Source organism: Electrona antarctica, assembly GCF_951216825.1.
Source record: "Electrona antarctica genome assembly, chromosome: 19".
Classification (NCBI taxonomy): domain Eukaryota; kingdom Metazoa; phylum Chordata; class Actinopteri; order Myctophiformes; family Myctophidae; genus Electrona; species Electrona antarctica.
In genome coordinates, this window is record NC_136800.1 from 5,274,173 (window position 1) to 5,293,690 (window position 19,518).

Below are 19,518 nucleotides of genomic sequence, written 5' to 3' on the forward strand. Positions count from 1 at the left end.
CCAATGGTGAATACAGGCCAATACACAAACGTTCCCAATTTGGGCTTAAGCCATAACTTTCCCTACCGCATCTCCACTCCATTCATTTCCAATATATCTGTGGTGTTGCCCGACAGCGGTATATTACGTGGGCCGTAGGGTACATACATGCCACCGATTTGATTAACGGCCTGGAAATCCCTTACAAGTGGCGGACGGTACAAGACACGGTTAGTGTCCAGCAGAATACTGGATGAATGAAGTCATGGCTGACAACCCTAAACACCACAGAGCAGCATGGCCTGAATGGCTGACTTATGTAACAAGACTGGAGGATTCATTTCGAGAAAAATAAAGAGTGTGGGTGTCTGACTGGAACGGTAATCATTATCAACAACATAATCGCAACGTCGCCGGTTCCATATCTTTCTTTCCCCCTCGGTTTCCTGTTTAGCTCTGCTATCTAAAATGCAAAAAAAGAAAAAAAAAAACACATATACACTTTCACTTATACTGCCGTAAAAAAAAGAGTTGCTATGCTTGTCCCCCCCCCCCCCCCCCCCCCCCCCATGATCATTTGTTTCAGAAGGTAAACTAGCCACATTAACAAAGAAATGCTTCCCAGAGCAGGGAGGGACCCACCCAGCCAGAAAACAGGGCTATTTCATGGTCGGGAAAAGCCAGGTGAAGGCCTCCAAGGGACATGGGTTAGTTCACATTTGAGTTAAACTTCATCTAGAATAATGTTTTTGCCTGTGTAATTTACTGATGTTCTTTAGAGGTCTGTGACAGAGGACACTGGATGGCAATATGTCGAGCAACAATCTCACCCTGTTTAAGTATTAATAATGCATTATGCAATCAGAGCATATCATTGAAAGTAAACGCACAAAGTTTTAGTCTTATGACCATTGACCGTGTTCAAGAATGACAAACTTACTGCGTATGAAAGATTATTCACATGGCTTGTAAGACTACCTTCCTCTTAAGGTCCTTTCAGACGTGCAGCAACTGACGCACCTAGTAATACATTTTCAATGAGAGGCGCGCGTTTATTTCAGCGACAGTGCTCGTTTCGTGCACACGCCTGTGGCTGACTAGACCTGGATTGTGTTGAGCTTTTTTTTACGCTACGCGTCCCTCATGAGCAGACCTGGAGCAGACCTGTCGTTGATCCAGGCGTCACCCACCCAGCTTTTGGTGTCTGTCCACAAACTTTGTCCTAGACAAACATTAAATTCCCATTGACAATGGAGAATTTTACGGCATAGCAAATATGTACGATGATAAGAGCGTCCCTCACTTCACACGGGTGTGATTTTTAATATCCATATTGTTTCCATCAGTTGCAGACTTGTCAGTCCCTAAAATCATCACCAGATGTTATCGGTAGGCTCCGATCATCTGGCTACATGAGACCACCTCCTTCAGAAGGAAGACCCCGACGTACCTTAGAGGATCCGTTGGAGTACATCTGAATCATGTTCTCTGCTCCCTGTTTGACCTTCAACTCGATGTCGTTCTGCTTTTTCAGGGCCGCCAGGCGGCTGTTGATGTTGCACATTCTGGCCTCGCTGTTCGGGGTGTCTGGTGTCAGAGGGCACTCTGGGAAAAGACAGAAAGGCAAAGGGGTCAGCTAGACCAGGGGTTCTCAACGTTTTTGGCCGGGGACCCCCGGAAATGCTTTGGCAATGTCTCGGGACCCCCGCCCCGCCCCCTCCCGACCCCCAATATAAATTGACTGCTACAATAACCTTAACCCATTTTGGGCGGGAACCCCTTTTGGTGTTTTAAGCATTGTTATAATTTAGCTATTGAAAAATAGCAGATCTACAAGCTCATAGCGCGCCACCGAGTGGCGCGCTACGAGCTTGTAGGTCTGCTATTTTTGAAAAACCGTGAAAAAAAAAAGATTTTTTTTTTTTGGGGGACCCCTAAAATAATTTGGCGACCCCCCGAGGGGTCGCGACCCACGGGTTGAGAACCCCTGAGCTAGACAGCTACTGGTGAAGAAATGTCACGATTGATACAGGAGGACATCTCCCAATGTGCTAATGAAGTCCTATTCATAGTCCAGTTGTCAGTGAAGAGGTGACCACCGAAACGGTGGTTGGTAAAAACAGAGAGATGCGTTGTGCGAGCGGTGACCACCGCGGCGTGACGTTATGTTGTAGTTTTCGGGCGGTCACCTCTACACGGAAAACTGGACTAAGAAGAATAGGCCTTTAACCCATTTAGGCCTGACCTCAAAATAAATAAAAAAATCTTCTAAATCCTCCAGTTTTCTGAAATAAATATTTTCACGATTTTTCAAAAATAGCAGACCTACAAGCTCGTAGCGCGCCACTCGGTGGCGCGCTATGAGCTTGTAGATCTGCTATTTTTCAATAGCTAAATTATAACATAATGTTTAAAACACCAAAAGGGGTTCCCACCCAAAATGGGTTAAAGTACAGTGAGTGATTACTCTCTCTTGGAATCAAGGAATCAATTTTAAGAACGCAACTGCAAACTGAGAGCAACTTTTGACCTCTGCATTTACCCATCCAACCACTAGGAGCAGTGAGCCAGAACAACGCCATTAGTACGGCATTTGCCGGGGAGCGAGCGGTAGTTTGTGTCGAGTCTATATTAGCTAAATGAGAGAGAGAGAGAGAGACAGAGAGAGAGAGAGAGAGAGAGACAGAGAGAGAGAGAGAGAGAGAGAGAGAGAGAGAGAGAGAGAGAGAGAGAGAGAGTGTGTGAGTGAGTGAGTGAGTGAGTGAGTGAGTGAGTGAGTGAGTGAGTGAGTGAGTGAGTGAGTGAGTGAGAGAGAGAGAGAGAGAGACAGACAGACAGACAGACAGGAAAGGCAGGCAGACAGGGAGCAAGGGAATGACACAGTATACAGTCCTGCTCGCCGGGAGTCGAACTTTGGACACGCTGAAGAAGGCATTTTGCGCCCTGAACATTCGGCTATCAGGTCGCCCCAGATTCAGCAGTTATAGTTAATGTATGGCGAGATGTCTGCCGTTTATATTTTGATCAGGTTTGTTAGCAGAAGATTCCATTAGAGATTACACGGTTTCTCTCAAAGCCTGATTTATACTTTGTCGTCCAAGCTATCAGATCAAGCTCACAGGTTTGTGACCATTGTCTGACGGGAGCATAAATTGGGCATTATTTTGACGAGCCCTAATAATAATAATGAATTGCATTTTTATAGCGCTTTTCCAAGTGCTCAAAGCGCTTTACAATGGTTCATTCATTCATTCATACATTGGGAGGTGAAGCGGCGAACAGTCGACGCCAGCGTCCTCACTTCCCACATTCACACACCAATGGTGGCAAAGCTCACACCGACCGACTCATTGGAGGCAATGTGGGGTTCAGTGTCTTGCCCAAGGACACTTCGACATGTGGACAGGAGGAGCCGGGATTCGAACCGCCGACCCAGGGATCATTGGACGACCTGCTTTACCTCCTGAGCCACAGCCGCCCTAAAGACACCCTAGATTCACAGAAGACTGAGCACTCCAAGAATATGCACTACTTTCAAAACTTATGTTACACATGATAACGTGCTAACACTCAGGTTCACCACAGAATGTGAGGCTAATAACTTCCAATGTTAGCACTTAGCAGCAATGACCACAAAGTGTTAAACTTTTACAGAGGTTTACAGAGGGGTAGGACAGTCTGCATTGTAGTGCAAGTATTATGCCAAGTGTGCACAATAATAACATTACATTATACAGAAAACAAAAGCAGCAAGAAAGTGCAAGCTGACAATGATAAAGCACTCGGGAATTATCTTCAAGGAATAGCACCTGGTGCTCTGCAATGAATAATTTTAAGTAGCTTTCTTTGCAGAAAAAAAAAGGAGAAAAAAAAAGCTATTGATGAAGGGAGTTGTCTTTTGTACTCCTAGGGTGCTTAACCCATTTTGGGGCGGGAACCCCTTTTGGTGTTAGCGTTATGTTATGCTTTAGCTATTGAAAAATAGCAGATCTACAAGCTCATAGCGCGCCACCGAGTGGCGCGCTACGAGCTTGTAGGTCTGCTATTTTTGAAAAGTCAAAGAACGACTGACATAGAAACATAGCTTTTTCAGAAAACTGTCAGGATGTAGAAGACATTTTTATAGAATCTGATCTCGGGTCAAAACGGGTTAACTGTAAATGACTAAAGCCTGGTTTATGCAGAGGTACACGCTTGGTATCTCAAGACCCCAAAAATAGCAGATCTACAAAGCAGCGCTATTTTCATGCACACCACTGGCACGGTGGTGTGCGCGCCACCGAGTGGCGCCCTACGAGCTTGTAGGTCTGCTATTTTTGAAAAATCGTGAAAAAAAAATCAAAAAAAAAAAATCTTTTTTTTCTTTTCTTTTTTGAAAATAATTTGGGGACCCCCTAAAATAAATTGGCGACCCCCCGAGGGGTCGCGACCCACGGGTTGAGAACCCCTGCCCTACAGGAGCAGGGACGTCGACTCCAACTGTAACAGTACAGAGGGAAACCCTGGGGCTTTCTCTAGTCTGAGGGGAAAAAAACAATACAAGTGTGAACTTGTACAGACAACCAACCACCTGTCACGTTACTGTACATGCGAATACGGCATGCTTGTTTTTACTTCTCAGTGTGTATGTGTGTGTGTGTGTGTGTGTGTGTGTGTGTGTGTGTGTGTGTGTGTGTGTGCGCGTGTGTGTGTCGGGCAAAACTCAGGCACGACCTGACTGCCTCAAACTTGTGTGCTTGTGTGTTTGCCATGCCATGTGACGGGGAGGTGTGCCGTGCCGAGTGACAATTTGGTCAGAGCAACAGTTTTCTGAGAAACAAAACAACGAGAATGTCGTGACTGGAAGAACGGGGGAGTCAGAAATGTCTGTGCGTGTCTTCCACGGGTCTGCGGACGGAGGACGCCCCGAATGTGTGTGTGTGTTTGGAGGGGAGCGTGCTGGTGGGAACACTGTGTCAGCTTCACAGATTGGTTTAGCTTTGCTCTAACGTTTGTGCCGGCGCGGCCCCGATAGAAGTGTTAGCGTGTGTGCCATGGAAGTTAACACCGTTAGAACTCCAAATATGGAGGTCCCCGTATCCGCATGTTTAGTCGGTCGGTTGCGTTGCGTTGCGTGGCAGTGCATAATACCACACTGGGCACTCTGAAAACGGTACAACAGACCGTTGGATATTATTATATCCAACATTGTTAGTACTGTGGTAAAGGGCACCGCAATGGGGTACAGCGAGTATTGCGTTACCGGACGGCGCACGCATTCCCAACGTGCATCGTTCCCAACTTACGTGGTGTGGCCCCCCGACTCCAGTAGGCAGGTATAGAGTACTGTATGTATATTATACTGTGTGTGTGTGTGTGTGTACACGAATTAGTTCAAACTCAATTATTGTTTATGCATAATTTTTAATCAGATTGAACAAATTGTGAGTGAAGGTTACCTAAGGGATTTAGGGTCCGCGCGCGCGCACACGCACACGCACACGCACACACACAGTGTAACACTTCAAAGAGCAAATTGCATCTTCTATCACCTGAGCTGGACCACAGCAGTACTGAGGGATGAGCTCACTGGCTTTTTCATGTCTGGGCTCGAAACGGCACACAGCAAACCCCTCCCCAAGCCAACTGCAGCAGCAGCAGCAGCATGGTGCAAACTGACTGGCTTCTTCACACACAGGTGAGGTGGGCCTTAAACAAAACCTGCTCGACTTCTACTAGCTTGCAGCACCCGTTCAGTTCAGGAGCCCAGGCTCTCTCCGTGGTGCAGAGCGATTCCTTTATTAACCCGTTTTGACCCGAGATCAGATTCTAAAAATGTCTTCTACATCCTGACAGTTTTCTGAAAAAGCCAAGTTTCTATGTCAGTCGTTCTTCGATTTTTCAAAAACAGCAGACCTACAAGCTCGTAGCGCGCCACTCGGTGGCGCGCTACGAGCTTGTAGATCTGCTATTTTTCAATAGCTAAAGCATAACATAATGCTAAACACCAAAAGGGGTTCCCGCCCAGAATGGGTTAAGCAAGCTGGGTCTAAATTAATGTGCCACCCCGACAATCCCAAAAAACTGGCATATTACACGATATATATCACAATAGATCATGGAAAGAAAAATCCGTATCCAGTCAAACAAGTCGAACCTACGAAATACACAAGTGGATGAAGGTCCCAATGCTTGCAGAACCACCCGCTTCAAATGTTATCAGCGTATTAATCGCCAGAATGTTCTTATCAAGACCATTCAATGTAGCCAGTATGGACATAAGCACATATACTGTACTGCATACCGCGAGTAGGCCGACTAGGACATGCGGAAGTGAAATTACTGCCGCCGAAGCGAAAACATTGCGAAACTCACTTACGTGTCCCGGTTAAGACTGATACGAGGTTAAGAGAATTACGTGGCCTGGTTAAGACTGATACGAGGTTAAGAGAATTACGTGGCCTGGTTAAGGCTGATACGAGGTTAACCCATTTTGGGCGGGAACCCCTTTTGGTGTTAGCATTATGTTATGCTTTAGCTATTGAAAAATAGCAGATCTACAAGCTCATAGCGCGCCACCGAGTGGCGCGCTACGAGCTTGTAGGTCTGCTATTTTTGAAAAATCAAAGAACGACTGACATAGAAACATAGATTTTTCAGAAAACTGTCAGGATGTAGAAGACATTTTTAGAATCTGGTCTCAGGTCAAAATGGGTTAAAGGAATTACGTGGCCGGTTAAGACCGATATGAGGTTAAGGGAATTATGTGGCCCGGTTAAGACTGATACGAGGTTAAGGGAATTACGTGGCCCGGTTAAGACTGATACGAGGTTAAGGTAATTACGTGGCCCGGTTAAGACTGATACGAGGTTAAGGTAATTACGTGGCCGGTTAAGACTGATACGAGGTTAAGGGAATTACGTGACCCGGTTAAGACTGATACGAGGTTAAGGGAATTACGTGGCCGGGTTAAGACTGATACGAGGTTAAGGGAATTACGTGGCCGGTTAAGACTGATACGAGGTTAAGGGAATTACGTGGCCGGTTAAGACTGATACGAGGTTAAGGGAATTACGTGGCCGGTTAAGAGGTTAGGGTTAGGATTAGAGTTAGGGTTACATTTAGCCGTTACGGTTAATAATAGTCGGACAACGGCTGGCAACAACGGCAGTATGTGGAATGGCCATGGTTAGTTACATGGCTAACTAACATAAATTAATACATTGACCCAAAACACAACAAAAAAAGTATTCCATAAGTTTGCGCTGGCTGCGTCTGCAGCTGCAGCACTGTCGGAAATCAAGGAAGTGAGTTGATCAAATAGAATCCATTTTCGGGTCCTGCTTCGTCTATTTCTCGCTCAAATGTTTTCAAAAACATTTTTAAGAGCAATGTTTAGCTGTAAATGACACTGTGTGTCACTAGTGTGTGTGTGTTTACATGGCTGTCATGTTGGAAACAGCAGTAAATCAAGCGGGGGCGCAGCTGCGCAGCTGGTGCTCAGAGGGTTTGATTAGGCAGCGGTCATTATCGACACATAATTCCCAGCTGAATTAAGCGATTGACCAATCAGAATCAAGCATTCAACCAAGCCATGTAATAAGGATCGATAACCATTTTCTGGAGGTCTCCGTTTGCCTGATTCATCAGGTGGTCTGATTCATCTAAAGAGCATGCAGGTACCTTTGAGCACCTGCAGGATATGAGGGAATGGAAGCTTGTGTGATTCACAGTACTGGACCTAAATTAAGTCTAAGTGATTCATCTAATGGCTGTAATTACACGAGAGCATCTCTGCTGTAGTTTCTGTGAGTGGGCAGGAGGGGAGGAGGATGTCCGTTCCCTAGGGCGACCCCCTCGCAAAAGGGTTACAAACAGAAAGGAGGGCAGTGATGTAAATAGGTTTTCAATGTAATGAGTCCCGGGATGGTCTTTTAGATGAGTCCCAGGGACATTTTATGAGTCCCACTTCAACGACCATAGGAGTCATATTTTTAAATTTTTTACTAATTGCAGCATTTAACTCCCATTTCATTTTATATGGTTATAATGTGGTTATATTCATGTAGAAAACAGAATAAGAAATGATTATTACAACTAAAGCTTGCTAAATTAACTAGAATTAAAAAACAGTATTGTATTGTATCCCATGGATGCAGAGGTGGTTGTTTTATTGCGTCCCTTAACTATAAACTGAGTTTTGGGATGCAAAATGCACCCTATTTTAATCTCTGAGGAGGGGCTAAAAAAGGAAATAAACATTGGCCCCCAGACATACAAGTTACCTCGTACTCGACATGCTCTTGTGTATTGTATATTGTGAACACCTTGTCATGCTAACAGACAGATGGGCGGTCAGGTTACTTAAGATTGCAGATAAACCGTAAATTCTGTGAATTCCTTCTGCAACTTTCAAAACACTTTGAAAAACATTATCATGAGAAGGTATGAACAAGACAATAACGATATCATATTAATTCAGTCCAAATCAGTAACATGATAATATAAACATGTTTTTTTGTTTGTTATTTTTTTGCAACAATTTTCTTCATTTTGTTGAGGAAATGCAGAGCCAGATCACTCATAGCATGAGGATAGAATTCTGGATGAGCAGGACATGTGCAGCATTTCGTACAAAACGGGCCACTCCTGAAAACTTTGGAAGGCAATGTTAGCCAATCAGTGTAGAATCTGAGAAATCCAACAGACTCGTCTTGATCACATGACTACAGAGATCATGTGTACCGATTTGCGTGACATTTGGATGAAATCTGTGCGACTAACATAAGCAATGTGTTTTGCAGAAATCGGCCTCATGGTGGCGCTATACCGGCAGATGTGGAGGGATGCAGGGACAATGTTTTTCCATGGCCTCTAGGGAGTGCGCATACATAAGTTGTATACAGATCGATGCAGTTATAGCTAAAAACAGGAATTGGCCTGTTATAGCGCCACCTTGAGGCTGATTTGGGGAAGAAATGAGTGGCATGTCGTCCTCGGCCTAGTGGAAATGTGCGTGTATAATTTCACGGAAAATGCACACAGTTTGTGATTTGTGGCATTTTGTTCGAAACGGACCAATCATGTGAGCTTTGGAAGGCAATCTTAGCCAATCAGGATGGAAGATGGGAAATGGTGCAGATCCGTGTTGATCACATGATACACTAGATAGTGTATACCGAATTGTGTGATGTATGGATAAAATGTGTACGAGTAATCTAAAGAAATGTGTTTTGCCTAAATCGGCCTCATGGTGGCGCTATAACAGGCCGTTGAGGAATATTTGGGGCAGAGGTTCGTCGTTGGCATCCAGGGAGTGTGTGTGCAAAGTTTGGCATGGATCGGGCCAACGGTGGCAGAGATTAGCTGGTAACAGACGGACGGAAGGAAGGACGGACGCACACACACACACACACACACACACACACACACACACACACGGACGGAGTGCAAAACATACTCTCTCCCCATGCCTTCGGCCTGGTGGAGACAAAAACATACTCTCCCCATGCCTTCGGCCTGGTGGAGACAATAAATGGTTGGTATTACTGTTTTGACTTCTGCTAAAGACAACTTGGTCTGCTCTACTATTTTTTGAGGGGCGCTATCCACTCAGCTTTCCGGGTGTTGTGTAAACACAAACATTGGCTTGTGATTGGCTGATCACCCCATAGCGATGATTTGTAACTACTGCCTGAGAAAAGATCAGCCGAACAGCGAATAGTGCGTTCGGCGGAGAGCATCATGGGAGCTGAGCTCATAGACATATATACGTAGACGCCCTTTCCGGCTCTGAGGCGCGTGTCACCATTGAAGGCACAATTTTCCCGACATTCCTTGCAAAGCATTAGCGGAAGCTTGTCAAGCTTCCGCGTGCGTAACATAAGTCCCGGAAAAGACACGCTGTGATTGGCCAGTAGTCACTTGAGTGACAGCGAGAGACATGGAGGAGTCACATGAGTGACGTCACTTGGGCAACGACGCAGTCGCCTTCAGCAAATGCCTTCAGCACTTCTAAATAAGAAAGCTGCGGAGAACTGTTGCTTTGTGTTCACTCTTTAATGTTTTCTGTTAGTAATCTAATCCCCCCTGGCTTTGATGTTGTATTGTTAATAACTTTGTTGTTTGTTTGTTTGTCTTGTTTTGTATTGTAATGTATATTGTCATGACTGTTATGACATTAAAGATTTGTTAAAAAAAAGAAAAAAAGCCTTCAGCACTGCACTTCCGCCTTCATTGGGATACACGTCGCTCCAATGAACTGCAGCGGCAAATGAGGCATCTATTTCTTATAATATCTATGGGTGAGCTCCTTGAGCTCGAGGGACTGTACAACAAGCGATGCGTATCAAAGCCCAGTGCATCGTAAAAGGACAAACACCACCCAAGTCACAAACTGTCACATCCCCTCACAACGCCCACGGAAGGGCAAAGGGGCCTACCGCAGTATCAAGGGCAGCACCGGCAGGCTAAGGAATATATAGTTCCCACCCGACAGCCGTCAGGCTGCTGAAGCATGGCATGAGTCGGCCATCAGGTCACTGAGCAAGGCGTGAGTCTTGCTCAGTGACGCGATGGCAAGCGATGCCTTGCTTGGGGGGCCTGACGACAGGCAATGCTGACAGGCTGACCTTTAGACCTTTTTTTTGTTGCTCTTCCTGATCTACCCCGCGGACTATACTATACACACCACAATGTTGCACCTTGAATAACGACGTCCTGAACCGGAACATGTCCTGCACCTCACAGTGCACAGTACACAGCGACCGCTATGCTCATTCACCCTATATATTATCTCAGGTACTATATATGTTTTTTTTCTTGTGGAAAAGATACCATTATTTGAGTTTTTAGTGTAAATAAGATAAGAGACCATGGGTTCCATTTTCGTCACCGCTAAACCCCTTATCCCTAAACTTCTTTGCCTTTTTTTTTTACTATTTTGAAGAACATTTTTGAATAGTTCAACTAGCCAATCTACATTGACATGTTGTGAGCTTGTAGACTGACCATTTTAACTATTCAAAACTGTTTTGCAAAATACTAAAAATAAGCAAAGAAGTTTAGGGATAAGGGGTTTAGCGGTGACGAAAATGGAGCCCCATATGGCTGTGCCGTTTGTAATTTAGCTAAAAGAGACCCTACGAGTATGCTGTGTGTGGTTTCTTATTTAAGTTGTAGCATCTTTTTTGAGGGGTGCTAGCCCTGCCTATATTGAGCTATTAGTGTAGATGTTTGTCCTAACACAAACATTAAATTCCCATTGACAATGAATGGAGAATTTATGTCATATGTGGACGAGCAAATCAGCTATTTTTGTCCTACACAAATTGACAATGAATGGAGAATGGACGTCATACCGGTATGTGGACAAGCAAAACGACATGTTACGTCATGATGATGTACGATGATAAGAGCGGCCCTTACTTCACATGGGTGTGATTGTTTTAATATAATATAATATATCCGTGTATAGATATCCCCATGCGCGTGCCGCCCTTTCTCTCTGAACCCTCGTGCACGAGTCAGCGGCGGACACAGTGCAGTAGTTAATGTGTGTGCCTCTGCTCCAGGTGCACACGTGTAGAACAGCAACACACACACTGGGATTCCCTTCCCTGTGGGAGGGTTGGTGTAGAGGTCACAGGCAGCAAGTCAAGCATTCAACGGCCTCCCTTCCGCTTCTCTCGGCCCACGCTGGGGCCAGAGAGGACACGTTTCTGAGCCACTGGACGACACACACACACACACACACACACACACACACACACACACACACACACACACACACACACACACACACACACACACACACACACACACACACACACACACACACACACACACACACACACACACACACACACACACACACACACACACACACACACACACACACACACACACACACACACACACACACACACACACACACACAGGCTGATGTCACTGCTGGACAGCCGACAAGGGGAACCCTCCCCTTCAGACTAACCCTGAGCTGATCTGATCCGATCAGAGGATGTGTGATGACGACGATACTCTCCAAACAATTACATCACAGTCAGAGACAACAACCCACCCCCCCCCCAACAGTCTAGGGTGCTTTTTGCCACAGGAAATATGCCATGCTACGTGTTGTGCATGGGGTGTGGGAGGATTAAAATCATTTGATTCATATATGTTTTATGACCTGAGATCAGATTCTAAAAATGTCTTCTACATCCTGACGGTTTTCTGATAAAAGCTATGTTTCCATGTCAGTCGTTCTTTGATTTTTCAAAAATAGCAGACCTACAAGCTCGTAGCGCGCCACGAGCTTGTAGATCTGCTATTTTTCAATAGCTAAAGCATAACATAATGCTAACACCAAAAGGGGTTCCCGGTTAAGTGATGACCAGGGGTCGAGTTTAACCACCTTTTATTTGTATGATGACATATGAGTGAACAACGGGCCATGTCTAGGTATGCAGTAGTTTTCAAGGTGGGCTCCGACGGGAACCTCGAAGGGTCCTTGCAGTGTGAGGTCCCTACGGGAACCCCGAAGGGTCCTTGCAGTGTGAGGTCCCCAGCTAATTTATTGATAAGTCAGGAAACAAATGGACCCATACAGGTACTGTAAAAGTAACCCAGTCAAGAGTTATGGGGGTCTGTGACCCCAGTACATATGAAACTGTATGGGGGTCTGTGACCCCAGTACATATGAAACTGTATGGGGGTCTGTGACCCCAGTACATATGAAACTGTATGGGGGTCTGTGACCCCAGTACATATGAAACTGTATGGGGGTCTGTGACCCCAGTACATATGAAACTGTATGGGGGTCTGTGACCCCAGTACATATTAAACTGTATGGGGGTCTGTGACCCCAGTACATATGAAACTGTATGGGGGTCTGTGACCCCAGTACATATGAAACTGTATGGGGGTCTGTGACCCCAGTACATATGAAACTGTATGGGGGTCTGTGACCCCAGTACATATGAAACTGTATGGGGGTCTGTGACCCCAGTACATATGAAACTGTATGGGGGTCTGTGACCCCAGTACATATGAAACTGTATGGGGGTCTGTGACCCCAGTACATATGAAACTGTATGGGGGTCTGTGACCCCAGTACATATGAAACTGTATGGGGGTCTGTGACCCCAGTACATATGAAACTGTATGGGGGTCTGTGACCCCAGTACATATGAAACTGTATGGGGGTCTGTGACCCCAGTACATATGAAACTGTATGGGGGTCTGTGACCCCAGTACATATGAAACTGTATGGGGGTCTGTGACCCCAGTACATATGAAACTGTATGGGGGTCTGTGACCCCAGTACATATGAAACTGTATGGGGGTCTGTGACCCCAGTACATATGAAACTGTATGGGGGTCTGTGACCCCAGTACATATGAAACTGTATGGGGGTCTGTGACCCCAGTACATATGAAACTGTATGGGGGTCTGTGACCCCAGTACATATGAAACTGTATGGGGGTCTGTGACCCCAGTACATATGAAACTGTATGGGGGTCTGTGACCCCAGTACATATGAAACTGTATGGGGGTCTGTGACCCCAGTACATATGAAACTGTATGGGGGTCTGTGACCCCAGTACATATGAAACTGTATGGGGGTCTGTGACCCCAGTACATATGAAACTGTATGGGGGTCTGTGACCCCAGTACATATGAAACTGTATGGGGGTCTGTGACCCCAGTACATATGAAACTGTATGGGGGTCTGTGACCCCAGTACATATGAAACTGTATGGGGGTCTGTGACCCCAGTACATATGAAACTGTATGGGGGTCTGTGACCCCAGTACATATGAAACTGGGGGTCCTTGAAATTAAAAAAAGTTTGAGAACCACAGGAACTAGAGGCCTTCATTCAACACCTCCCACTAATACAGACACACACAACCTGAAGACAAGCGAGTCCTATTCTGGCATCAGCTGAGAGGTGGAGAATAACCAGAGCCATGCCCTGTGTGTTCTTGCATGAACACGAGAACACACTCCGGCTTCTCGCGGAGCCAAAAAGGAACCCCTCCCTGCTCATTCTACAATGACAACTCCTCTCTCTCTCTCTCTGTGTGTCTGTCTCGAGAACCAACGGTATCTCCTCAACAGCCCGTCTCATGACTTTGGCACTGAACCCTGGTCAGTCCCTCTGTATGGTCCTTGCGGCGGCCGGCGACATTCCGCAGGCGCTGCGTCAGTGAACAAAAGCCCTCTCTCATCAGATAAGAGGTCACTGAGTCAGGCTAAATTTGTTCCCACTTAAGACAACCATTCGCCAAGACAGAGGACCACCCCCCCCCCCCCCCCCCCCCCCCCACCACCACCCACCCAAACACACACACACACCTAACTTCCCCAGCTCGGCTTCCCTAATGTCAACTGAACAGGGAATGCAACAGTACAGTGCATAGTAAAAATCCCAGAGTGGCCCTTACAAAGTTTAAACACTCCGGATTTAGCTGTGGAGCAGACAGAAAAGCAATCATTCACACAATCCCTGTCTTTGCCTACCGGAGTAGCGCTCTCTCTCTCTCTCTCTCTCTCCAAAAAATTGCTTTGCTGTTGACAGGAATTCACAGGAGCGAGCTTTCAACAGCCTCCGAGTGGAACAATCATCAGCTCCCATTGTAACAGTTGGTGGAATGTGGAATGCAACAATGTTAGCCTCTGGAGAATGAGTCACCTCAAAAGACTGTGAATATATGCTCTGTCTCTCTCACCGATTCTCCGTGTGTTTGTGTGTGCTCAGAGTCATATAAACGGTATTTGTTTGGATTGTTAAGTCTTCTGACAAAAGTCACGAGACATTGCCAAAGAAAATGGGGGGAAAAAATGTATTTTTAGATCAGCTCTGCGTTTTAGATTTCATTACACAAACCCTATGTTTGTACAGTCAGCAGTACATCATATGGCCATTGTATACATTGTTTACTAATCTGGGGACTACTGGGGACTATAGTGTCGTGTCCTCTCCAACAACCGCCCTCGATGGTCAATGTTTATCATTTCAGAGTTCAGTTAACTCAAGACGTTTAGTAGTTACCTAGTAGTTCCTCTGGGTCTTTGACCACAATGTGAGCATTGAGTTCCTGCAGCTCTTGGTGCAGCTCCTCAACCTTCTTGCTGGATTTCTTCAACATGTTGTCAACATAGGCCAGGCTCTTCTTGTCCGTGGTCACCTTAAAGAGTAGAAAACAGTATAGAGTTAAGAGAGCAAAAGGGTCTCGTATAGTGAGCAGGTTTTCACAGGTGAAGAAAATACTACATTAGAACTATGTCACTAAAAAGCCAAAAGTTGTCACTTCAAGAGTTATCATATGACCCTCTCCCTGGAATCAAATTCTCTCTTCAGCATCTCCCTTCTGCACTGACCCTAGGTGTTTTCAGGTGGATGTCGGTTGCAGTTTTCTCTAGGTTGGGAATATGTCGCAACCGAGCCAGCCAACAACAGAACAATTCCAGCTAACTGGTGTCGCTTTACAATAGACCAGGGGTTCTCAACGTTTTTGGCCGGGGACCCCCGGAAATGCTTTGGCAATGTCTCAGGACCCCCGCCCCGCCCCCTCCCGACCCCCAATATAAATTGACTGCTACAATAACCTTAAACCATTTTGGGCGGGAACCCCTTTTGGTGTTTTAAGCATTGTTATAATTTAGCTATTTAAAAATAGCAGATCTACAAGCTCATAGCGCGCCACCGAGTGGCGCGCTACGAGCTTGTAGGTCTGCTATTTTTGAAAAATCGTGAAAAAATATATATATATTTTTTTAAATAATTTGGGGACCCCCTAAAATAATTTGGCGACCCCCCGAGGGGTCGCGACCCACGGGTTGAGAACCCCTGCAATAGACCAGCGGTTCTCAAACTATGGGTCGTGGCCCAAAGTAGGGTCAGAAAGGCCCCCCCGCCTTTCTGAAAAACAACAGTCGCATTGGCGACTGTTGTTTTGAGCTTGTAGATTGGCCATTTGTTCAGCAATTACGACGGCATCAAGGCCCGCCGAAATACATTTTGTTCGACTAAATCAACTGTAGATTTAGTAGACTAAAAATCTCATGACATTTAGTCGACTAAAACTAGACTAACAGTAAAACATTCCAGGGGACTTAAAATGTGACTGAAACTAAATGAAAACTATTGAAAAGACTACGACTAAAACTAAAATCAAATTTTGCTGCCAAAAACAACACCTCGACCCGTAGCCTACAGCTGTCCAGCCGGCATGGAGGAGGGGGGAGTCGCAGCAGTGTTTTGGAGCTGTGGTGCTACAATATTGTTCATTCATTTCATTGCTTTAATTTCCTTTTCTAATAAATATTCATATATAAAAAGGCCAACGATGTATGTATGCTTTTGTTTTAAGATATTATAGTGAAATGTCATTGTGCAAAATTCCAATTTCCACTTTATTTTGGACCTGGTTAAATGTTTTCCATCTTGTCTGTATGTTGCATTGGTATTGATGCTGTAGCCTACCCTGAAAAATGAAACATGTGGATTGAGAAAATGCATTGCCTGTGTGCGTGCGTGCGTGCGTGCGTGCAAGTGCATTAGAATTTTTCCGATACCGATACCAGCATCGGACAATGTCGATACTAGCTAAAATGCTGATATCGGCGAGTAATCCAGTCTATGGCATTGATTCGAATACCACCCAAATACCACCCAATGATGAAAATTTATTTTTACAGTCATATTTTGATTGCTTCAGTTGATGTCAACGACTGTTTTATACTATTTACATTATAATTTTGCTAACTTGTAGCTGCACATTAACAATTATGTAAATTGTATTTATCCCTCGATCAGTGATTCTTAAATCTAATTTAATTTCAAAGACCCCCCAGGGCTTGACATTAACCCATTTTGGGTGGGAACCCATTTTGGTGTTAGCATTATGTTATGCTTTAGCTATTGAAAAATAGCAGATCTACAAGCTCATAGCGCGCCACCGAGTGGCGCGCTACGAGCTTGTAGGTCTGCTATTTTTGAAAGATCGAAGAACGACTGACATAGAAACATAGCTCTTTCAGAAAACTGTCCGGATGTAGAAGACATTTTTAGAATCTGATCTCAGGTCAGAATGGGTTAAGGCTTGTCCATTGGACAAGTGACTCTTGGTTTAACTTTTTCTGTGACGTTCCTAGCGGCCAACAATATTCTCTGTCATTAATTGTCTGGCTTTCCGAATAATAAACCTTTCAAATATTGTTGCCCGCCATTCCATTTCAGGAAAACCAAACCTTGTGTTATTCTGCATTTCTTTATTTTCAAAAAAGGGAAAAACGTATTTGTTTATTTTAAACGGCTACTGGCCATCATCACGTCTTTCTTTGTGCTAAACAAGGGATCAGACAATCTTATGGCTCGATGATTACATGAAACATTTAACCCATTTTGGGCGGGAACCCCTTTTGGTGTTTTAAGCATTATGTTAGCTATTGAAAAATAGCAGATCTACAAGCTCATAGCGCGCCACCGAGTGGCACGCTACGAGCTTGTAGGTCTGCTATTTTTGAAAAATCGCGAAAATGTGGCGCAAATCTTTGAATATTCTTTCAGAGCGAACGTTAACTCAAATCTTTGAATATTCTTTCAGAGCGAACGTTAACTCAAATCTTTGAATATTCTTTCAGAGCGAACGTTAACTCAAATCTTTGAATATTCTTTCAGAGCGAACGTTAACTCAAATCTTTGAATATTCTTTCAGAGCGAACGTTAACTCAAATCTTTGCTTATGGAAGGTCCCTGCAGGAACAACATATTTTCAGATAGGGGTCGGCAGCCAATTACATATGATGTTGGGGGTCCTTGAAATGAAATAGTTTGAGCACCACTGAAATAAAAACATAGGGTTTTTCAGAAAAACTGTCATGTTTTAGAAGACATTTGTAGAATCGAACTTAGGTCTAAATGGGTTAAAAACATGTTTTAAAATCAAATCTAGAATATGAATAAAAAAACGATATGCAATTATTCAGCAAATAGACGGCCCCTTGTCTACTGAGAAAGTATGCATTCTGATCGATGGACTTCTGTTAACATGTTGCCTGAAGAAGGTCCGGAGGGACCGAAACGTTGCAGATACACAGTGTGGGGGTGTATTTTCATTCCTTTCAACATGTTAGCCCTAGAATGCCTGTGATCTTTACATACATTTCATCTATTCAGCAAATACTCCAGCCATATAGATCTGTCCTATCCAGCACACTGAGCAGACTGACCTCATAGGCATTTAAACTGCGTGTGTACTGACCCAATAATTAATTCCTAAGACTTTGAGTTGTTTTGGAGACTAGTTTCATATCCATTTGAAAGTTCTGTCAGAAAACGTGTATTTAGTCAAATATCTCCACAAGCTGCACATTCTCTACAGCGAGGGGCCCGGAATGAGTGTAGAACTGGGAAGCACAAATGTATGGTAATGGGGCACAGGTGGTGTGATCAATTACCCCACACCAATCGCAACGCACCTGTGAATTGTATGCCCCAACTGTTCCCCAAAGGAAATTTTCATATTTTCAGTCCAGCAGTCATTTCAGGTAATTTCCTCGCTGACAAGAGAATGTGGTGTGAATCTCGTGGGTAAAAGTGGAGATGTTTTACTTAACCCATTTTGACCTGAGATCAGATTCTAAAAATGTCTTCTACATCCTGACAGTTTTCTGAAAAAGATATGTTTCTATGTCAGTCGTTCTTTCAATAGCTAAAGCACAACATAATGCTAACACCAAAAGGGGTTCCCACCCAAAATGGGTTAACACACATTTTCTGCCAGAACTTTCAAATGGATATGTCTATTAGAGGACATTATACCTGACTCAAAGTCTTAGAAATTAAATATTGGGTGAGTACACATGTAGTGCTACAAGTTTAAATGCCAGCGAGGTCAGTCTGCTAACTGTACACGGTATAGGACCAATCTATGGCTGTGTATTTGGAATACATGAAATGTAAGATAGGGGCTATTAACTTGTAAACTGAGAATATTCATCTAATAGTCAAACATGTATTCACCAAAACCAACAGTTAAATGGTAAATGGTACATTTATATAGCGCCTTTATCCAAGGCGCTTTACATAGATTGTGCATTACATTCACCCATTCACACACCGATTGCAGCGGAAGCCATGCAAGGTACCAACCAGCACATCGGGAGCAATTTGGGGTTCAGTGTCTTGCCCAAGGACACTTCGACATGTAGACAGGAGGAGCCGGGATTCGAACCGCCGACCCATGGATCATTGGACCGCCTGCTCTACCTCTTGAGCCACAGTCGCAGTTGGTTGATTTATAATGTATTTGTGTGTGCTTGTGCTTCGGACAAGTGACTTTGTGCCCAGACAAGTGAATGGGAAGTTTACTTGTCCGAAGGACAAGTGCCTCAAGAAGTTAATGTCAAGCCCTGCTCCCATAACGGTGACTGTACAAAATGTTTGTTTTTTTTGCAGCTTTCACCTTTATTTTATTTTTGTATAGAGGGAAATGGGGGAGAGAGATGGGGGAGTGACATGCAGTAAAGGCCGTCGGGATCGGGAGTCGA

General features: G+C 44.7%; 1 protein-coding gene across 2 annotated transcripts in view; it reads right to left on the minus strand.

Moving 5' to 3' along the window:
* Positions 1 to 19,518, minus strand: part of pkn2a (protein kinase N2a) — a 63,010-nt gene that overhangs the window by 25,140 nt on the left and 18,352 nt on the right. For both annotated transcript variants that reach the window (XM_079488769.1, XM_079488768.1), the window contains exons 3-4: positions 15,017 to 15,152; positions 1,430 to 1,584 (exon numbers count right to left, since the gene is read on the minus strand). In XM_079488769.1, the coding sequence (XP_079344895.1) occupies positions 1,430 to 1,584; positions 15,017 to 15,152 (291 nt within the window). The remainder of the gene's footprint in view (positions 1 to 1,429; positions 1,585 to 15,016; positions 15,153 to 19,518) is intronic.